We start from the raw sequence: 18,679 nt of genomic DNA on the forward strand, positions 1-18,679 counted from the left end.
CCTAAAGGGTACATAGTATGTAATAGTTAATAGTATGTAATAATCAAGCCAAGAATCAGAAAAATTACAAATACTGTAACAATACAGTCACCGGAAGCAACTAGCCACTGAAAAGCATGGATCTATATTACCTCACTGAAGGAACTTTGCCCAGCTGAACAAGATTTTCAAACCGGCTTTCGCCCCCTTCCTGTTCTCTTGTCCAAGGTCATTCGGAGTATTATTCCCAGACCCCCCTCTTTCCTCTTTCAATATTTGCCTCTTATAACCTCTTGTGTCCCTTTTACTTTCCTTGTGAGAGCCTTTTCAGCCTCTGAGGATGAGGCCGGCTGTGCACCCACGCCATCCACAGCGCGCCCTGACTGTGCGCCCACGTGGTCTCACCTTGCACTGTGAATGCTCAGATTCCCAGCATTCCTTAATAACTTAGTTACACCCCCCCCCCAACCATGTTGGCGTCTTCGCCCTCGCCTTCAACGGCTGCATTACGCTCCCCGCTTCCTTCAACTTCGGGGTCGCATTCTCATTCCCACTATGAGCCGACTGGCGCTCCACAATTCAATAGTCCTCGATCTTCGCGTCTGGCCATTGACGAACTTCGCTCGGCCTTGAATCGACATACTGTCGATCCCTCCTCTCCTGAGACTTCAGGGGATCTTCAATGCAGGCGCGCATCCACATCCGACACTTTGAAGACCCTGGTCAATAATTCGGCCTTGGCTTCGACCCCCCAATCAGCCACTTCTTCCGCTCTGACTGCCACCACCCCGGCGACTGCCACCTCTACAAATCCACCCCCGATCTCCTCCCCCGCCCCCTCGATGCCCGCCCCTACCTCGGGTTCCAACAAGCGCAATAGCCATCAATCAGATGCGACGCCGGCCGAATATGATGGCGCAGATTTGGAGAGGTCGCAGTCCAAGCGTCTGCGACCTTCCAAACCAGATGTCAAGATGTTGCCCACGCAATATGAACTGGCCGACCCGCGTGACATGGTCGTGCTGATCTCCAGCATGCTCATGGAGCTGATCCGATTCAACGACAAGATTCCACTACACCAGGGTCGTCTAACTCGCTTCCACTCGCGCTCACCGCCCCGAATCTCCGTGCAAGATTATCTACAGCGGTTGACGACCCATGCTACTCTCTCCCCCCTATCCTCCTCAGCATGGTCTACTACATCGATCGACTCTGCGCGCTGTACCCCGCCTTCACCGTTTCCAGTCTGACCATCCATCGGTTCCTGATCACCAGTGCCACAGTCGCCAGCAAGGGACTCAGTGACAGTTTCTGGACCAATAAAACGTATGCTCGAGTCGGTGGAATCGGCATGACGGAATTGGCCATGCTCGAACTAGATTTCTTGTTCCGAGTTGAATGGCGCATTGTTCCACAACCGGAAGTGTTGGTGGATTATTATCAGAGCCTTGTCGATCGATGCGACGGGTTTGAAATTGAAGGCATCTGCCAGAATGGCAGTGCTAAAGCCGGGGTAACGGGTATTGCTCCAGCAGCCGGTCCTGTTTCAACATAAAGCTGGAACCATGCCCCAATTACGTCGCCGATGCGAAATCTGCACAAATTACGTTCTGCCCTGGATCACTCGGGCCGGTCTCGAGTCAGCCATGGATGAGTGGATTCTTCTGTCACCCGCCGAGTCACTGGCGGTGTGATTTAATACATACCACTTGCATTAGGGGAGTGATGGTGTCAGATCTCGATGCACCATTACTTTTGATCTAATATCGAGGAGCACTGGCATCAGACATGGCGCTTTAGAACATGGGATCTGTCTCAGCACATACCAAGAGGCCAAATGGGCAATACCCTGTTCCTGCTTTTCAGCGATTCTTTTCACTGGGCGGCGTTTGATGTCTTACGGGATGATGAGGTGATATCTACGATCAAATCACCTATTATCTTAAACTGTTTTTTTTTTTTTTTAAAGAAAAAGACCATACAAATCTCAAATATCCACTCATAATCTTTTGAAATTGTAAACCTTCCGCGTTTTACGTCGGTACTACATATCTATCGGTTCTTACATTGTAAACCCCTTCGTCGGTACTAGATATCTATCGGTTCTTACATTGTAAACCCCTCGAACGACGTGAAAATCTCCAGATCAAAAAGACCCAAAGCGGCCTAGCGGCAAACCCGTGGGACAACCCTTAGAAGTTTGCATTGTTTGCTTCTTACCTTTTGTATAGCTGCTTCTTTTCTTCAAGTCCTCATATGAATACATGTACTTCCTCTGTCGCTGAATTATTGCGCCGTTAGCAATTGATGATCAAGTGCGCAATTCTAAGCCACTGCCTTTTACAACCACTTCAAGGCAATGACATTGGTCGTATATTGTTAACCTATCTTGATATATTCTGTTTCACCCCGCGCCTGGCCGGCCATTTGAGATAGTAAGAATGGACGTGGAAAAGACTATCAGAGGCCTCAAACCCCTCGAAGGGCAAGTCGCCCCCATTCGAACAGTTCAAGAAACAAGACCCCAGGAGGAATTCGGTATGACCTACAATGTTGCCTTCTTTTGGCGACATCATGATTAACCGACAAGTAGGTGATGCCTTTGTCGCAGAAGTCAAAGTGAAGTCTGCATCCAAAGTGATCAAGTAAGCTACAGACCCGGCATACTTTACAGGTTAGAAAAGCTAAATTAATCAATCCTTATTCAGGGCTATCGACACGGCTTTCCCCAAAGACCCTTCCCTTCCACTATCCCACCTCCGTCGCTTCGCCAAAAGAGAAATGCTCCCACCGCGGCTGAGGGCAGCCATTGAAAGCCAGAGTGTCCGTCTAGCGGCCCCAGCACAAACCATCTTCGTCCTCATATCACCACCATTGCCTGATATCACCACACTCAAGGCTCTGCTCGCTCCGTTTGCGCCTGACCCAGCGCCGGCCGCTACGAATGATCCCCCAACTACGAATGAAACGCCAGACGAAGCTTCACATTCCGATACTTCAACCTCTAATATTCAGCTTCACCCCATCAAAATCCCCCTTGCCCCGCCCTTCAATACAACTCAAGCCGAAACATGGACCAACACCCTCTGGCCGGTCGTATTCAACCCAGCCGCACCCCGCTCAACTGTCGCGCCGCCCCCTCAAACATTAAAACGCGCACAGGAATCCATTGAACCACGGGCAGGATACTATTTATCCCTCGCGCGCAAAGTGGCAGAGGAAGCAGAACAATCCGGGCTAGGCCGCGGCGTCGGCGCAGTGATAGTCGACCCTGCCATCGAAGAAGAGATAACTGAGGCAGCCTATGAGGCCGGATACGACACTACAACAGAATGGGATGAAGCAGTCCTCGCAGTTGCCGGTGATGCGCGGTACTCCCGCTCTGAGGCAGGCGCGTCATCCCAGGCCCAGCTGCACCCCGGGGTAGCGCCGAACCCAGCGAGCAAGACATACAACGCGGATATTGAGGGCGGGCCCGAACTGCACGCACTCATGCGTGCTGTCGAGCTTGTTGCTCGCTGGCGCCGAGAACACGATCGTCTCGACGGCGTGCCTGCATTAACGCCTACTGCAGATCCATCGAAGCCAAAACTAGAACAGCCAGACCTGAGCGCCTTGGAATCATACTTCTTATACCGCCACCGTCCTGGTACATCCACCAACATCTCAAACCCACCTCAGTCTCCGTCCTTCCCATTGAAGAGGAAGCACGACGACGCTAATCCTGAGTCCGCCTTGACGATCGACCCCTCTGCAGACCCTTCTCAAACCCAGCTCCACCACCCACCTCCCCCCGCTCCTCCCCCATCTACCGTGTTACTTGCGGATTATTCTACCCCGGCTACCACTCCCGCAGCCTCGCGCATTCGCACCCGCTCGCAGGGCGGCTACCTTTGCACAGACTTGGACGTCTACCTTTCCCATGAGCCCTGTCTGTGCTGCTCTATGGGCATGCTTCTCTCCCGGTTCCGGTCTGTTATCTTCCCCAGACGTGGAAGGTTAGGGACTGGTGGCCTGTCTTCCGAGCCGGTTGTTGGCCCTGTGGCCGATGAGCTTGAACCGGCTGGAGAGGCCGATGCTTCTGCGGTGGATAGACAGGACGAAAGAGGGTACTATGGGCTTCATTGGAGGAAGGAGTTGAACTGGAGGGCTCTTGGATTTGAGTTTGTGGAGGATGGGGATGGGGATGTGGAGAGCCAGGCTAAAGTGCCTGTTTTCCATGCTTGATTGCATATATTCATCTGTTCGCTGTATGTTATATCAGGTATGACCTACATTCTATATACATAAATAAGACTACGTCCGGGACGATAAGATACAAGCGTGTATGTGCACTTGGGCTTTCGTGTTAGATTGGGCTCGCGATACTTGCACCAAAGCCGAATGCCCTGGTTCAACGCTTGTAAACTGTGAACTCCATGACTAGAAAAGTCACATAGGCAGCGAGAAGTACAAGGCCAGCGATTCGCTGGGGTCCCAGAAAGACAACCGCTACAAGGGACAGCGAGGACACCCAAACCGTGACCAGATCAAACAGAACAAATGTATCTGACTGATCGAGAGAGTTCCCCGCCACCGCCACAACGCCAACACATAGTGTTAGCAGGAAGATATTACTCCCTGCCGTGGTCGCAACAACTATGCCTCCCTGCCCACGAAAGCCGCTGAACATAGCAACCAGCTTCTCTGGTAAGGTTGTGACGAAAGCGATCACATTTAACCCAAACACAGTGCCCGACAGATTGAGAGAGTCGGCGATGGTGCCTGCACTGTGGGCAAGGATATATCCCGACAAGGAGAGTGCTAGCAGCCCAAAAATCAGTTGGAGGACATGATGATAAAGCGGCCGAGGTCTTTTGTCCTTGTGGACGGATGCATCTATTAGTTCCTGGGGCACGTTCGTATCTCCTAATAGAGGAGAAGTCTCCGAGGCTGGCTGTCCTGCGCTCTGCGCTGGCATTTGTTCATCACAAACATTGGTTGATTCGTCGTCACTTGCACTGTCCGACAGCTGAGGTGGTTCACTGATACCTCTATAGATGGCAATGCCAATAGAGACGATATAAAGTACGAAGAGAGCGATGAGAAGCCCACCGGTAACTCTATTCAGCTGTTGAAAATATGCCAAGATGATGAAAATGGTGGTGACGAAGAATTGGAGTGCAGAGTATATCTTCGCGCTATTATCAAAAGGACCCCCGTCTGGATAACACAAGAGCCCCAGCGAAAAGGCACCCAGGATGTTGGAGATTGTAGATCCCATAACATTGCCCAGGGCTAAAGGGGTGCGACCTTGTAGGATTGCAGCGACAACAACAGCGAGCTAAGGGGAGCTTGTTAGCATAGACTAGTTAAATGATGGAGCTCAAACCAATTTACCTCTTCATATTCAGCTCCAGCAGTCAAAAGGGCAATAAGAGTTGGAGAGATGCCCAATCGCTGTCCTACAATCACAGTGTGATCAATGAATTTGTCTGCACCATAGTCAAGGACAAAGACCCCAGCAACCAACGTTGCTGTGTTAAAGAAGAGGCTATCCCGATTCATGGCATATATGTATATGTATGTAGGCACCAGTTGACATAGATGTACATCCAACGTATGTAGTTCTACAAACATGAAGCCCTCCAGGGGTCTCCCGAGGTCAGGTGTATCGAAGTTACATACGGATTACAGGGCTCTCTAGGTGAAAATGTGTATTGATTTTGTAAGAAAGGTAAGTAAATGTAAGAAAAATTACCTTTTGATCATACAGAGCTCTTAATACAGAACTAAGTAAAGTTGTCATAACGTAATCGGTAAGCGAGCTGCGCACGCAAGCGAGCTGCGCAGCCCAAAACACATAGTAAAAGCGATAAATTACAACTTGATATCTCAACAACGGTTGTTTATAGGAACATTTCCTTTTGGTTTATTGGTTTATATATAATATTACGTCGCTTTAGGGAGTTTCGAGAAATTTGATAAATTGGTGACTGAGATATATATATATCTATAGATATCCTAGAGTTCAGCAATGTATTTTTCGTTACCATAACAATGCAAGTTCTCGATTTACTCAAAATTGATATATAGTACTAAGAATGCTTATCGGTTGCTATCGGCAAATAGTAGAATTGAATAAAAGCGTTAGTGGTTGAAATAGAGTATCACGTTTACTATGTGTTTTGGGCTGCGCAGCTCGCTTGCGTGCGCAGCTCGCTTACCGATTACGTTATTAGGGCATATATAATTATAGTCATATATAGTCATAACTAACGTATTCACAAGCCACTATGCCACCAATTCGCTCTTAATCCTCGAAAGATTCAACCAAGTAAGAGGGTAGGCTTTTATTAGCTACTAGGCGTTTAAAAAGGGAGGTATCATATCTATTACTCTCGCTACTCGCACCTATAGAGTCCCGCGTATAACTCTCCGCCACCGGCTTAGTGGTATATAAGTTAAGGAGGAACCTCTTGAAAAATAGATTCTCTCTATAGATCGATATAGAGGCCTAGCCTTCTATCGCATAAGAAATAGCGAATTTTTTACTCGAAAAGCGCGGAACTACCCTTGTTATTTCTATCGGCGAGAACTAGATAACGAACCATATAAAAAGATATCTTCTATCCTCTTAGTATATGGATGTATATAGTATCCATGAGTATACATAATATCAGTTACGGGACCTACTTACATATGTACTGTACTACACACTGGAGATAACTTGAAACTTCCTTTGAAATTTTTTTTTTTGGGTAAAAACAGGCTTTTTGACATACCACACCTGGTATTCTGCGTTCTCGCATTCACCACACTTCTCCAAACCTCCACACTTCTGGCATTAACCTCCCTTCTCCCCCAACAGCAACGCCCCCGACGCCCCGGAACAACCCCGGCCCTCTTCAACACCCTTCTATGCAGACAGAGCAATCAATATCAAGACAAGGAAATTCGTGACTTCGTCACAGGATCTCCTGTATCCACGCCAGATGTCGAATGACATGGCAAAAGTACATAAAGAATTTGGTAGGAACAGTTCACGGAGGCTCACTCTTTTTTTGGCCTGGTAGTGTGCGATAGGGCCAAGATGGCTTTGAAGAATGTATCCATGTGAAAACGGAGAGGGGTATAAACCGAGGTCAATATCCCATAAGATACAGCCCAGAGGTAGACGGGGAAAAAAAAGCAATTGGCTCAAAAGACAATGGGTTGTGTAGCAAATGATTCGGGTTCATCACACTGAAAACGAGCAAGAGAAAAAGGGGTCAAGACAGAGTCTTGAGTAGATGCTTTTGTGGAGCAAAAGTGAGATATGATGAAGGAGCATTTAGGTGAGAGGTAGTAGGCATCAAGGGACCGCCGTACCCTAGATTGTCTTCCTCTCTCCAGATGGCTCCGTTGTGAACGGTGTTTCATGTGCAAAGGCGAGAGCTGTAAACAAAAAATGGAACGAGCTCGCCAAGATTGATTGATGTTATGTATGGCCTGTTGATACAGGCGGCAGGTCGTCCTCCGAAGCGAGGATCAAACTGCATGACTTTGTGGAAGACACAGAACTTGATGTATCGCAGGATGTAGTGGGTATGATGCTTTTTTTCAATACGTCGTTGAAGAATGGATGTCCAGCCTAATGGCCTAGCTTTTGGGCGAGAACCCTCAATCCATTCGTTGGTAGAACAATAGATAGGCAACTTTGTTGTCACGAGAGCCATAGCGACCCAGGGGAGTTCGGGCCCCAGAGGCAGCCGCGGGAGGTGGGGTGACTCCATTCACGGATTTCTTGCTCGCATGTCCGTTGGTACCATTGCCATTGACCTGGCTCCAGCCCTTGTCGCTGTCAGCCAAGTCCATATCATCCTGATCGATGTGGTCGAAAATATTGCCGTTCGGGACTTTGCCGTGCTTGTGCTGCTCAAGAGCGGCAGCGAGAACCTTAGGGTCTTCCTCCCCACCAGCTTCTGCCACCTCCTCGCTGCGAACGCGACGGATAACAGTATCGTCCATGCGGATCCATTCCAACCCTTCCTGCCGGCGAACATCGACAGTGTAGTGACCACCGCTAGCGTTCTTTCCGTGGTGGTAGATGACACCCATAAGACGATACTTCGGGGGCCCTCCCTGGGATGCCATGGCGTTACGCCGATGAGCTGGGAAGACCTCCCGCGGAAGCTCCAGGTCTAGGGGATATCCAACCTTCTTCCAAATCTTCTGAGTGGCACCTGTAACACTGTCGTATTGGAAGCGCTTGAGATGAAGAATGAGAACAGGGGGCAAGGTCTCAATGAAAATTTGTTTAGTCGCGGTAATGTTGGGTCCGCGCGACGAGTTGAAATCACCTTGGATGCTTTCCGGCTTCGTCATTCCTTTAAGCGCATCAAGAATGTTGTGAACGTCATGCGACCCAATGTCGAGTTGCAAAGGTTGATAGGGTTCCAATGTAACAGAAGTCTTGTTACCAGGCACCTTGAATTCTGACCGAAGCTTCCCCCCAAAGATTCTGGTGACCGGCGACTCGGCAGCAAGAGAGCCAGACAGTTGGGTGACCGCTGCTTTTTGCTTGTGGCCAACTTCCAACCAGCCATCGGCAGAAGAATCGCCGCCTTCTTTTGTTGCAGTGTGCGTTTCGGCACGAGCGCACTCCTCGTGCATTTCCTCGAGAAGGAAGCCTAAGAACTCTTGAGCATCCTGCTGATGTCCGCGCCGCATGTCCCTGAATCGTGGCAGCTGTCGAACCATCTCATAGACAAACTCAGGAACGAAAGAGTCACCATATTGCTCAAGCTCATTGGGTTTCAACCTGAGACGAAGTTGCTCTTCGGAAGTGGCCGCATCAATAACACGGAATTCTTTCATAAACATGATCATCGCGTCGATCAAAGGAAGGTCACTGTGGAAGGTATGCGCAGCACGTCGGCCAAGATGATCAAGGAACTGGTAGAACGGGGTACAAGAAACAAGAATTTGCAACACAGAGTTCATGTAGCACATGTTTCCTGTATTGACCAGTCCCCGAGGTTCAAGAAACGCGATCTTGTCGCTGTATTGTGTGACATCTTCTCCCAATTTGCTCAGAACATCTGCGAGAGATTTGTTTTTCTGGGCAGGTAGCCCGTGTGGCTCAGACAAAGCGGCGGCGGCGGCGGCGCTTACTGCTCTTGCTGACTCCTTCGAACGGACCAAATCAGCCCAGGACTTGGGTGCAGCTGGGGCAGGCGAGATTGTCTTGGTTTCAGTGGAAGGGGCTTTATCCGATTCTACCACTGGGGCAGGGGTAGCAGGTTCAGTCGACTTAGGAGTCCCAGATGCGACGCTGCCATCTTTGGCTTGGCGATGTGGGGTAGATGGTACGTTGGGCACCACTGGAATAACAGGAGCAGGCTTTGAGCCTTTCGACTGTGCCTGTGATCTCGCAATTGACGAAGGAGTGGTGGGCTGTGTAGAGTCTGCATCTGACTGTTGGAAGGTGGTGGTCGTTGGGGTGTGAGGTTCCGAAGATTCTCGGGCGGATGAAGAAGATGGCTGAGTCGCTTCATTTTCACCTCGCTCGGTGGCCATAGGCGTGTCTTTAGTGGGAAGCTCAACTGATGATTGCATGACACGGCCCTTGCGACGTCTGCGCGGGACCCTGGCCGGGAACGGCTGCTCAGGAACAGAGAGCCAAGGAATCTAGACTAAGAGTTAGAAAAGTGCTCAAGTCTAATTTGATATTGAGAGTAAACACTTACTGGTGGGGCAAAAGTGGGCTTCGGCGGCAAGTTTGACTGTGGTCCCCATCGCGGTGGCGGTGAAGCGCTGGGATATCCCTGGGCTGAGTGCGGTAGAACAGCAGGGTATTCCTGGATTTCGGGCTGAATGGGTTGAATCGATGGATGCAGGACAGATGGAGACATTATGGGTTGCAGTGGAGTCGGAGTTCTTTGATGCATGGGCATCGAATGAGGAATATGCGTGGGCGCCATGATAGGCTGCGAGTGAGGGTAAGAGGATACAATCATCGGTCCGTAGGGCGCCTGGTAGGGACGTGGAGGGCCTTGGACATGTCCATATGGGGGATACCAGTAAGGGTATTGCTGCGATGAGTATTGTTGATGAGGCATGTGGCCATTCATGTGAGGGTAACCCATGTACTGAGGTGATCGCATGTGGGGAGGCGCGGCGTTGTAAGAGAAGTCCTGCTGGCGCCTTGTAGGAGGCATGGGCAGCTGCCCATGGGGCATGGCAGGAAGATGGTGGTTCATCTTGAGCTAGTTAGAGAAAGAAGTTGTCTTGACGTTCGGTCACGCGTTGCCTCAAATGAGTGCCATGCGCGATAGCAGTCAAGAGGAAGGAAAAATCTGGAGCTGCTGGCGCATTTAGGCAGCCATCGTGGCCTCGGGCAAGAGGTGCTGGATGTGTTGGAGAGTGGGAGTGGAGGATGAACTGGGTCGAAAGAGCTGTTGGGGTTGGCTGCTGGGATTGGTTGAAGGAGACTGGCAAACCAGATCGGAGTGAGGAAACAAGAGAAAGAAGTAAATCGCTGTACAAGTAACTCCCTAGGCGGAGAGAGTTGACAAGTTCGGGGATAAAGCGAGTGAGCAGAATGAAAGAAACGGAAAAAAAAAAGAATATGAGACGAGGGTTAGGAGGCCTCGATTCACCGTCGAACGAAATGAAGCTGAAGGGGACCGAGACCGAATTGGGTGTCGGGACTTGTTGGTTCACGTGACTTTACGATTTGTAACCGGAGAGGGGCGAAATTGCATCTTCACGACATCAACTGGTACCCTGAGGGCCGTCCCTCGATCCTCGTTACTATTCTTACATGGCCTTAAGGGTCGTTCATTCTTCTTCACCTCTTCTGGTCCAAGCCGAGGCACCTGGTGGATCACTCGATCTACTGCCCGCTAGCTGATTGACATCTTATCAGTTAGTGGTTTTATCCAGTCCCTCATAGAACCCCTCCTCCTCCTTTCAGCCAACTGGCTTGTTCTGTCTCTCTGCCTTGTTTGGTTTATTCTTGTTTGGTTTATTGGGGTCTCGCGGTCGCAGGCAAATACCGCAGGGAGATGTCATCCAATGCAGGACAGAACCCGCCCCCTTCTAAAGCGGTAAACATTCCGAATACAGCCTCGTCTACTCCATTCCACTCAGCAGCTCCAGCAGAAAACAGCTCTCAAAGGCGCGCAGGAGGCTCTGCAAGCTTCCGGCCAGTGGTGTCATCGAAAACTTCGGCCACCCCAAGGAATAATCAAGCTCGGAAGAGTCAACATAACCGTCAAAGAAAACCTCGGTTATTGGATGATGACGAGTATAACGAATCGGTGGGTTCACGGGTCTATCTTCCTGAAGAGCTGCCTGCTGACCCTAGAGCCGTTATCTAGGCTGCCATGAAATCCACTACCAGCCGGAAAGGGCAGACGTCCATCACTCACTTAATGAACTTTTCACTTCCACCTCGCCCACAATACCATCCACCTCCCCGCAGCATTCGACGGTATACATCCTGGGGAGCGGGTGCAGTCGACAAATCACGTTATGTTCATGCGAATTACCGGTTTATTGTGATGCCTAATCAGAGTTTCCATGCTCAGGCAGCCAATGCCGATGTTCATCTGGATTGGGCCTCGGTCCTTCAAGTGCTGGTATCTGCTCAAACGCAGGCTGCCAGTTGTCCCATTTGTCTTTCTACTCCGGTAGCACCGCGAATGGCTCGGTGTGGTCACATATTTTGTCTCCCATGTCTTATCCGATACATGCACTCATCCGACGACGATAACACGGTCCCTGAAAAACGGCACCGCTGGAAGAAATGTCCTATCTGCTGGGATTCTGTGTATATCTCCGAGACTCGACCTGTCAGATGGTTCCGCGGCCAAGAAGGCGATCTTCCCGTCGAAGGCGGTGATGTTGTATTGAGACTCGTAAAGCGAGAGCCGGGCAGCACCCTTGCTCTGCCTCGTGATGGATCTGAGACACTTGGTCCAGACGAGGATGTTCCGTGGTATGATGTGGCGGAAGTTGCCGACTATGCACGTATCATGAAAGGTGGCGAAGAATATATGACCGCTCAGCATGATGCCGAGATTGAAGACCTCCGCAAACAGGAAGTTGAAGACGAGCTTCTCTTTGGCGATGAGAATACGTGGACCCGAAAAGCAATTGGTTCTATCATGGATGCCAAAGAGAAGCTGAAAGGCATTGGCAATCCACCTGAGGTACGGCCAGTTAAGGAACGCACTATAGCTCCTACGCCATCCAGTAGCTCTTCTGAGCACACTACCGTGACGCCGGCTACATCAGATGAAGCGGATCATCTCTCTAACTCCCTAGACGGAGTCCACCTTGAACCTGGATCCAGTGTCAAAGCTAAAGAGAAAGGCCGCAGCAAGCAAACGCCAGTGTCTTCCGGGCCAGATCAACCATACCATTTCTATCAGGCGTTGCCTCAATTCTACCTCTCTTCCTTGGACATTCGCATCCTCAAGGCTGCGTTTGGAGAGTATTCTCTGTTCCCTGCAACCATCCTACCGCGAGTGGAGCATATATCAACAGGCCACATTGTGGATGATGAACTTCGCAAGCGAGTGAAGTACCTCGGGCATCTTCCGCAGGGGTGTGAGGTTAGCTTCCTGGAGTGCGATTGGAGAGACGTGGTTGTCCCCGAAGTTCTAGCGCGTTTCCGCGCAGAGACTGATAGACGCCGAAAGCGTAACCGGGAAAAAGAAGCCCGGGAAGAAAAAGATCGCATTCGCGCGGAGAAGGAGGAGGACGACAAACGGTGGGCTGCTGCTCGGCGCAAGCGGCCAAGCATCGGAAGTGCCAGCGTCAGTGAAGCTCCATTCTCTGCTCATGACTTCCAACCACTGCCTCACAACGCGGATCCCACATTATACGACGCCACCGCCTCCTCGGCCTCTCCTCCACGCTCATCGGCTGGATTTGGAGCGTTGGCTTCTCCTTCCACCAGTCCCCCGGGTAGCCGCACTGTTTGGGGCACAGCGGCAGTGGGTTCACTGTCACCAAGCCTTGAGGCTCAAGGAGCTATACACAGTGACGGGTGGCGGCAGGGCTGGGAAGATGAGCTCTTCGCCCAGCAGGAATCTGATCTACTTGCTCAGACGGCATCTGGAGACCAAAATGCAAATCCTGGACCATCTTCCAGTGCAGGTAAGAAAAAGAAGAAGAATAAAACTAAGATCACCTTGATGGCCACTAGCAGTCAGAGAGGGGCATAGGTATTGACGAAGCCTTTGTTTCACTTCTCTCAATTTTATGTTGAACCGCACTGCATTGTCATATATGAAACCATTTCCCTGATTCTTCGGGCTGTTGTCTTATTATTTGTGGTTCTCGGCTGTGCCCGTGTGCTATCCTACCGGTACTGTTGGATTTTGTGAAATATTTAAATAAAACAAATAAACATTTACATTTACATTTACAATTCAGATGCATTTGACTCAAGATGATATATGGAACGTTATATTTAAGATTCTTTTACAATGTCTTCTACGGAGTATAGGGGGGGGAAAAGGCTGTTAAAAAGGTTCTCCCTCAATGGTAGTTAAGAGTAAGGAGTCAAAAGGGAGAAGAATTAGAAGAAATAAAACCAGTCCAGACATACAGTATACCCTCTACGGAGTACATTGGCATACAATAAGGGGTAATTGCATAGATCTAGGGCTTGAAGAACCAAATAGTCAAAATAGGCAGTTGACAGCGAGCCCCCCACAATGACACTCTCAACCACTAATTCTCCCTAAATGGTAAATTGCCTTTAACTACAACAGTTGTACGGAATAGTGGGGGGTAAAATATTACAGTCCTATCTGCTAGTCCACGGGGTGCTATGTAACTATGTTATAGTGAAAAAAAAAAAAAAAAAGAAAGAAAGATTTACCCCCTTTTAGTGTCGAATGGAGGGAAATCTATATACCTCAATTTCAATGTTCTTCTAGTTTTGAATATACTATGTACCTACCAATGCCTTTTACTACTCTAGTACTAACTATCAAACGACATAAATACATAAATACCCCCATTGTGAACTTCAGCATAACCGATAGTTAGTTATTTTGCCTGACTTGGAAGTCTTTAAGGTTATAGGCTGATTTTAAAATTGTTTATTATGTAATCCATTAGTACGGGGCCGGCGGACAAAGTAAACATTCAGGGCATTCCTGTTTTTTTCCACCCTCGCTCCTTTTTACCCTCAGTCACTCCTCTCCTTACCCTCAATTGCAGTCGGAACCTTGGTCTTCCGATTGAGCGACCATGACTTTAACCCGTTCTCAAACGGGGAAGACCCCTAAGTGAGTAGTTCCCACCGGATCTTAGTTGCGACGTATCCACACCCTGAATCCTCCAGGGTTATATCTTGCCAATACCCGGAACTTTTGGCTTGCATATACTAGGCTTTTTTTTTTTTTTTTTGTCAAGCTAATTTGGAAACCTTTCTTCCTCCAGAAAAATGGATCGCCCGGGCTTCATTGAGACTCCCGGCGGCCGTCGTGCCACTCGCAACAATTCTGTCTTCGAGGGTAGCGAGAGTGAGGTCTCCAACTCCCCCTCCCTAGAGAGATCAAAGTCCGCCTCCCGTCGTCGTACTTCAGCCAAAGTCAAGATTGAAGAGGATGATACACCTGCGAAGGTCACGACCAATGGCAATACTACCACCCCCAAGCCCAAGTCCGCATCGCGCGTGGTGGACGGTTGGGAGGAAGGCCTCGATCCCAAGGTGGACTATAGCGGACACTTTGAATTCGGTGGCTCCTTGGGTGTGCTATCCATGATGATCGGATTCCCCATGCTCATGTACTACATGTGGATTGGTGCCACCTACTACGATGGCAAGTTCCCTCGCCCCGCGGAGAACGAGAGTTACGGCGACTTTTTCGCACACTTGGTCGATCTGGTCTACACCGGTGCTTTCCCGTCAGTTAAGGCATGGACTATCTACTGGGTTTTCTTCGTCTTCGAGGGTGCATGTTACGTGCTTCTTCCCGGTGTGAGCGTTTCGGGTCGCCCCCTGCCACACATGGGTGGTAAGCAGCTGCCATATTACTGCTCTGGTGTGTGGTCTTTCTATACCAGCATTGCATTGGCACTCATTGCGCATGTCACTGGGGTCTTCAAGCTGTACACCATCATTGATGAGTTTGGCCCCTTGCTCAGCGTTGCCATCCTTTCTGGATATATCGTCTCTTTCATTGCCTACTTCTCGGCTTTGGCGCGTGGCGCAGAGCACCGTATGACTGGCTACCCGATCTATGACTTCTTCATGGGTGCCGAGCTTAACCCCCGCATGTTCAAGATCCTCGACTTCAAGATGTTCTTCGAGGTCCGCCTGCCCTGGTACATTCTGCTCGGCCTGTCTATGGGCGCCGCTGCCCGCCAATGGGAGTTGTATGGTTACGTGTCTGGCGAGGTTATGTTCCTTGTCATGGCTCATTACCTTTATGCCAATGCCTGCTCCAAGGGTGAGGAGTGCATTGTGTCTACCTGGTAAGGGTGTTTCCTGCTCCAGAATCAAGATTATTTCCTAACGTTTTGCAGGGATATGTACTATGAGAAGTGGGGCTTCATGCTGATCTTCTGGAACTTGGCCGGTGTGCCTCTGAGCTACTGCCACTGCACCATTTACCTCGCCAACCACGACCCTGCTGAATATCGCTGGAACCGCTACTTCCTTGCCTTCCTCTTTGCCGCCTACCTGTTCGTCTACTGGGTTTGGGATACCACCAACAGCCAGAAAAACCGTTTCCGCCAGCAGGAGCGTGGTACCATGGTGTCCCGCAACACCTTCCCCCAACTTCCCTGGCAGACATTGGAGAACCCTAAGACCCTTACTGCGGCTGATGGTTCAAAGATTCTTGTAGATGGGTGGTGTAAGTCTATGCCAAATATCAAAATCTACAAATTCCAATACTAACGACCTCATAGACGGCAAGGCCCGCAAAATCCACTACACGTGCGATCTTTACTTCGCTCTGAATTGGGGTTTGATTACCGGCTTCTCAAGCCCGTTCCCTTGGTTCTATCCCGTTTTCTTCGCTTGCATGATCAGCCACCGTGCTCTTCGTGATATTCAGCGGTGTCGCACTAAGTACGGCGAGACCTGGCTCGAGTACGAACGCCAGGTGCCTTACCTGTTCATTCCTGTGAGTAACTTGACCTTATTAAAGACTTTCCCAGCGCCTGTGGCTGACCTCGTAAATCATAGTATGTCTTCTAATCGCAGCCTGCTGCTTTCCCTTGGACTCATTGGGGGCTCGGTAGGTGGGAGCCCAGGGGATCTTTCTTCTTTAGGTCTAACTCGACCATCATTCTGCCAAACAACCTTGATGTAACATATGTATAAAAACAAACCCTTATAACGTCGAATTGGAATGTTATTAATACCTGCACCGATCATGAAGCAAGATCTCACCCTCTGGTGTGGCCTCTGACTTATTTGGAAACCACTTTATGACTTTTTATGACTTTTGTACGGTTGCGCCGAGTCACCTAGATTCTGAAGTTCATCTATATTTGAGACATTATTTTCTATTCAGTTTTAACCTACAATGTATCGAAGGTAGATGGATCTAAGTAGTTGAAATGTTGGCCAGTATCAGCACATGACTGCCCCGCGTGTGTGTTATCGATAATGCTTTCGTGCCTCAATCATCTGTATTCTTTAAGATCATTCCAATCCGTTCCTCGATCTTATTTCCAGTATATTACTATCTTTGAAAAGAAAATAAAGACACCATGCTGATCCAAGAATCCTATCATGATGTCTCCACCAAAGCGGATGGACAGGGAACGATGCGTATGTACACTACGGTCCCTCTACAGCACATTTCTCTCCTCTATAGAGCCATTGCTCCTTCATAGTGTCAATCCTGACAATTTACCAGGCATCTATGTCTTCCACCCGACAATCCCGGGCTACCCCAAAGCCCGCTTCCCCGGAGTCGTAGTTTTCAGCGAGATCTATCAAGGTTCGTGTCCCCCCATTGCGATCATGCCCGAACACCTCCACTAAAGACCCGCAGTAACGGGACCCGTGGCACGCTTTGCACGCCAGATCGCAGGCCAGGGCTACATCTGTGCTGCTCCTTCGAGCTATCATGAATTCACTGGCCCGGAACCTCTGAAGTATGACGCCGAGGACACGGACAAGGGGAACGCGTGGAAGATTGGTAAGGTAAGCAAAATAACACAGCTTCCATGAGTAACATGCTTTACTTGCGTTTTCCATTCTTGTTCTTTATTAGGGATCTTTTTATTTTTATTTTTATTTATTTTTGGGCTTGAATTTTAGTGCTGACTGTATATCAGAAACTTGCCGCTTATGATGAAGACGCTAGTCTCAGTGTGGATTATCTGCTCTCACTGCCTACTTGCAATGGCCAAGTCGGTGCCACGGGCATGTGTCTTGGTGGCCACTTAGCCTATCGTTGCGCGCTGGATAGCCGGGTCAAGGCGAGCGTGTGTTACTTTGCCACGGATATCCACAGCAAGACCCTTGCCCTGGGAAAGAACGATGATAGTTTGGAGAGAGCTGGGGATATCAAGGGTGAGATGCTAATGGTATGTTAAGATCTTTCTTTTCTGTTGTTTTTCGTTTGGGTTTAATTGCTAAATACAATCTCTAGATCTTCGGCAAAAACGATAACCACGTCCCGCCCGAGGGACGCGATCTCATCCGCAAGACCTTGCATGATAAGGGCGTTTTATTTGGTTTCTATGAAGTCGCTTGGGCACAACGTGAGTTGAACACCACTCTCAACACTGTTAAACACAAGTGTGCTGACAGAAATACGTATTCAGATGCCTTTATCCGTGATGAGCTCAGCAAGGGTCGGTATGATCCGGCTATTAGCAAGGTCTGCTTTGAGATGCTGCTTGAGCTGTTTGGGCGCACCTTGAAGCTGGATCTGGGCGATTATGATGGGCAAAAATTGGTGATCGAAGATGTGTGCTAAGAGGAGCGTTTGAATACTTGTGAGACTACATGAGGTCCCCTACAGAAGAAGGGCCTGATTCGTTAAAATTGGACGTGGATCAATCAATTTCCAATGGGACTAAATCGAGTTCTTAAGGGGTATACTTCTACATATACATATGTAAGTACCATGCGAAATACTCCGTAGAGGTACAGAGTAACGGTACAACGCAGGCACATAACATGATCGTATAAATATATCCCAATGGCCCAGTACTCTATCAAAGCAAAATTCAGAAAATTGTATGTGTTTGCTAATTGTGGCCTGAGTCCATCTGGTCGACCTGGCGACCATATGTTCTTCGGCAAGGGTTGAGGTAAACCACTTTATCAAAAAGAAGAAAAAGGAAAAGAATAACAAATATAACAAATATAACAAATATCCCAGATCTAGGGAGACCTGCAAGTGTCTATAATATCACAAGAGCCTGCGTTCTCTACACACAGCAATTTTATACTTGATACCTAATCGGAAGAGAGTACTATTATTAGTGACTGGACCCAAGGAACCACCATTGCCACTCTTTTCAATCTGTTTTGATCGGATTTCAGATTTTGGTCGATTTAAGTCGATTTGAATCGATTTGAATTGATTTGGATCGAAGTTCGACCTGAAAACTTGGAAGTTCAGGTCTTTTTGTTTTCTAAGCCACACTAGCGCCAGCCCTGTGAGTCCCCCGAGTAACCCGTGGGAATCAGCTTTCTTATTTCCCCTCGCAGTACGCTCTACACTGCACAGCTACACAG

General features: G+C 49.1%; 7 protein-coding genes across 7 annotated transcripts; 5 read left to right on the forward strand and 2 right to left on the reverse strand.

The window, feature by feature from the left end:
• Window positions 1-449: 449 nt before the first annotated feature.
• phoB (regulatory cyclin phoB) lies at window positions 450-1,534 on the forward strand (the record flags this gene model as incomplete). Its single annotated transcript, XM_061213298.1, has 2 exons — window positions 450-1,065; window positions 1,125-1,534. The coding sequence occupies 2 exons, from the start codon at window positions 450-452 to the stop codon at window positions 1,532-1,534; spliced, it is 1,026 nt and encodes a 341-aa protein (XP_061070319.1).
• An 886-nt stretch (window positions 1,535-2,420) lies between these two features.
• Window positions 2,421-4,206, forward strand: N7525_005169 (putative tRNA-specific adenosine-34 deaminase subunit Tad3; the record flags this gene model as incomplete). Its single annotated transcript, XM_061213299.1, has 3 exons — window positions 2,421-2,517; window positions 2,573-2,624; window positions 2,688-4,206. The coding sequence occupies 3 exons, from the start codon at window positions 2,421-2,423 to the stop codon at window positions 4,204-4,206; spliced, it is 1,668 nt and encodes a 555-aa protein (XP_061070320.1).
• A 166-nt stretch (window positions 4,207-4,372) lies between these two features.
• N7525_005170 (sodium:calcium antiporter) lies at window positions 4,373-5,526 on the reverse strand (the record flags this gene model as incomplete). Its single annotated transcript, XM_002565060.2, has 2 exons — window positions 4,373-5,302; window positions 5,359-5,526. The coding sequence occupies 2 exons, from the start codon at window positions 5,524-5,526 to the stop codon at window positions 4,373-4,375; spliced, it is 1,098 nt and encodes a 365-aa protein (XP_002565106.2).
• Window positions 5,527-7,620: 2,094 nt separating this feature from the next.
• On the reverse strand, window positions 7,621-10,202 carry N7525_005171 (mRNA-binding ubiquitin-specific protease UBP3; the record flags this gene model as incomplete). Its single annotated transcript, XM_002565059.2, has 2 exons — window positions 7,621-9,630; window positions 9,690-10,202. The coding sequence occupies 2 exons, from the start codon at window positions 10,200-10,202 to the stop codon at window positions 7,621-7,623; spliced, it is 2,523 nt and encodes an 840-aa protein (XP_002565105.2).
• An 807-nt stretch (window positions 10,203-11,009) lies between these two features.
• On the forward strand, window positions 11,010-13,178 carry N7525_005172 (RING-type E3 ubiquitin transferase MAG2; the record flags this gene model as incomplete). Its single annotated transcript, XM_061213300.1, has 2 exons — window positions 11,010-11,264; window positions 11,325-13,178. The coding sequence occupies 2 exons, from the start codon at window positions 11,010-11,012 to the stop codon at window positions 13,176-13,178; spliced, it is 2,109 nt and encodes a 702-aa protein (XP_061070321.1).
• A 1,036-nt stretch (window positions 13,179-14,214) lies between these two features.
• On the forward strand, window positions 14,215-16,174 carry erg4 (c-24(28) sterol reductase; the record flags this gene model as incomplete). The annotated part of the gene is made up of 5 exons (XM_061213301.1): window positions 14,215-14,252; window positions 14,407-15,444; window positions 15,496-15,827; window positions 15,883-16,100; window positions 16,163-16,174. The coding sequence occupies 5 exons, from the start codon at window positions 14,215-14,217 to the stop codon at window positions 16,172-16,174; spliced, it is 1,638 nt and encodes a 545-aa protein (XP_061070322.1).
• A 518-nt stretch (window positions 16,175-16,692) lies between these two features.
• N7525_005174 (dienelactone hydrolase family protein) lies at window positions 16,693-17,912 on the forward strand (the record flags this gene model as incomplete). The annotated part of the gene is made up of 6 exons (XM_061213302.1): window positions 16,693-16,753; window positions 16,842-16,925; window positions 16,980-17,131; window positions 17,266-17,517; window positions 17,583-17,694; window positions 17,758-17,912. 6 exons carry the CDS (start codon window positions 16,693-16,695, stop codon window positions 17,910-17,912), a joined length of 816 nt encoding a protein of 271 aa, XP_061070323.1.
• Window positions 17,913-18,679: the final 767 nt, after the last annotated feature.

This window comes from Penicillium rubens (assembly GCF_028828025.1).
Source record: "Penicillium rubens strain IBT 27055 chromosome Unknown utg000002l_segment0_segment0, whole genome shotgun sequence".
NCBI lineage: Eukaryota > Fungi > Ascomycota > Eurotiomycetes > Eurotiales > Aspergillaceae > Penicillium > Penicillium rubens.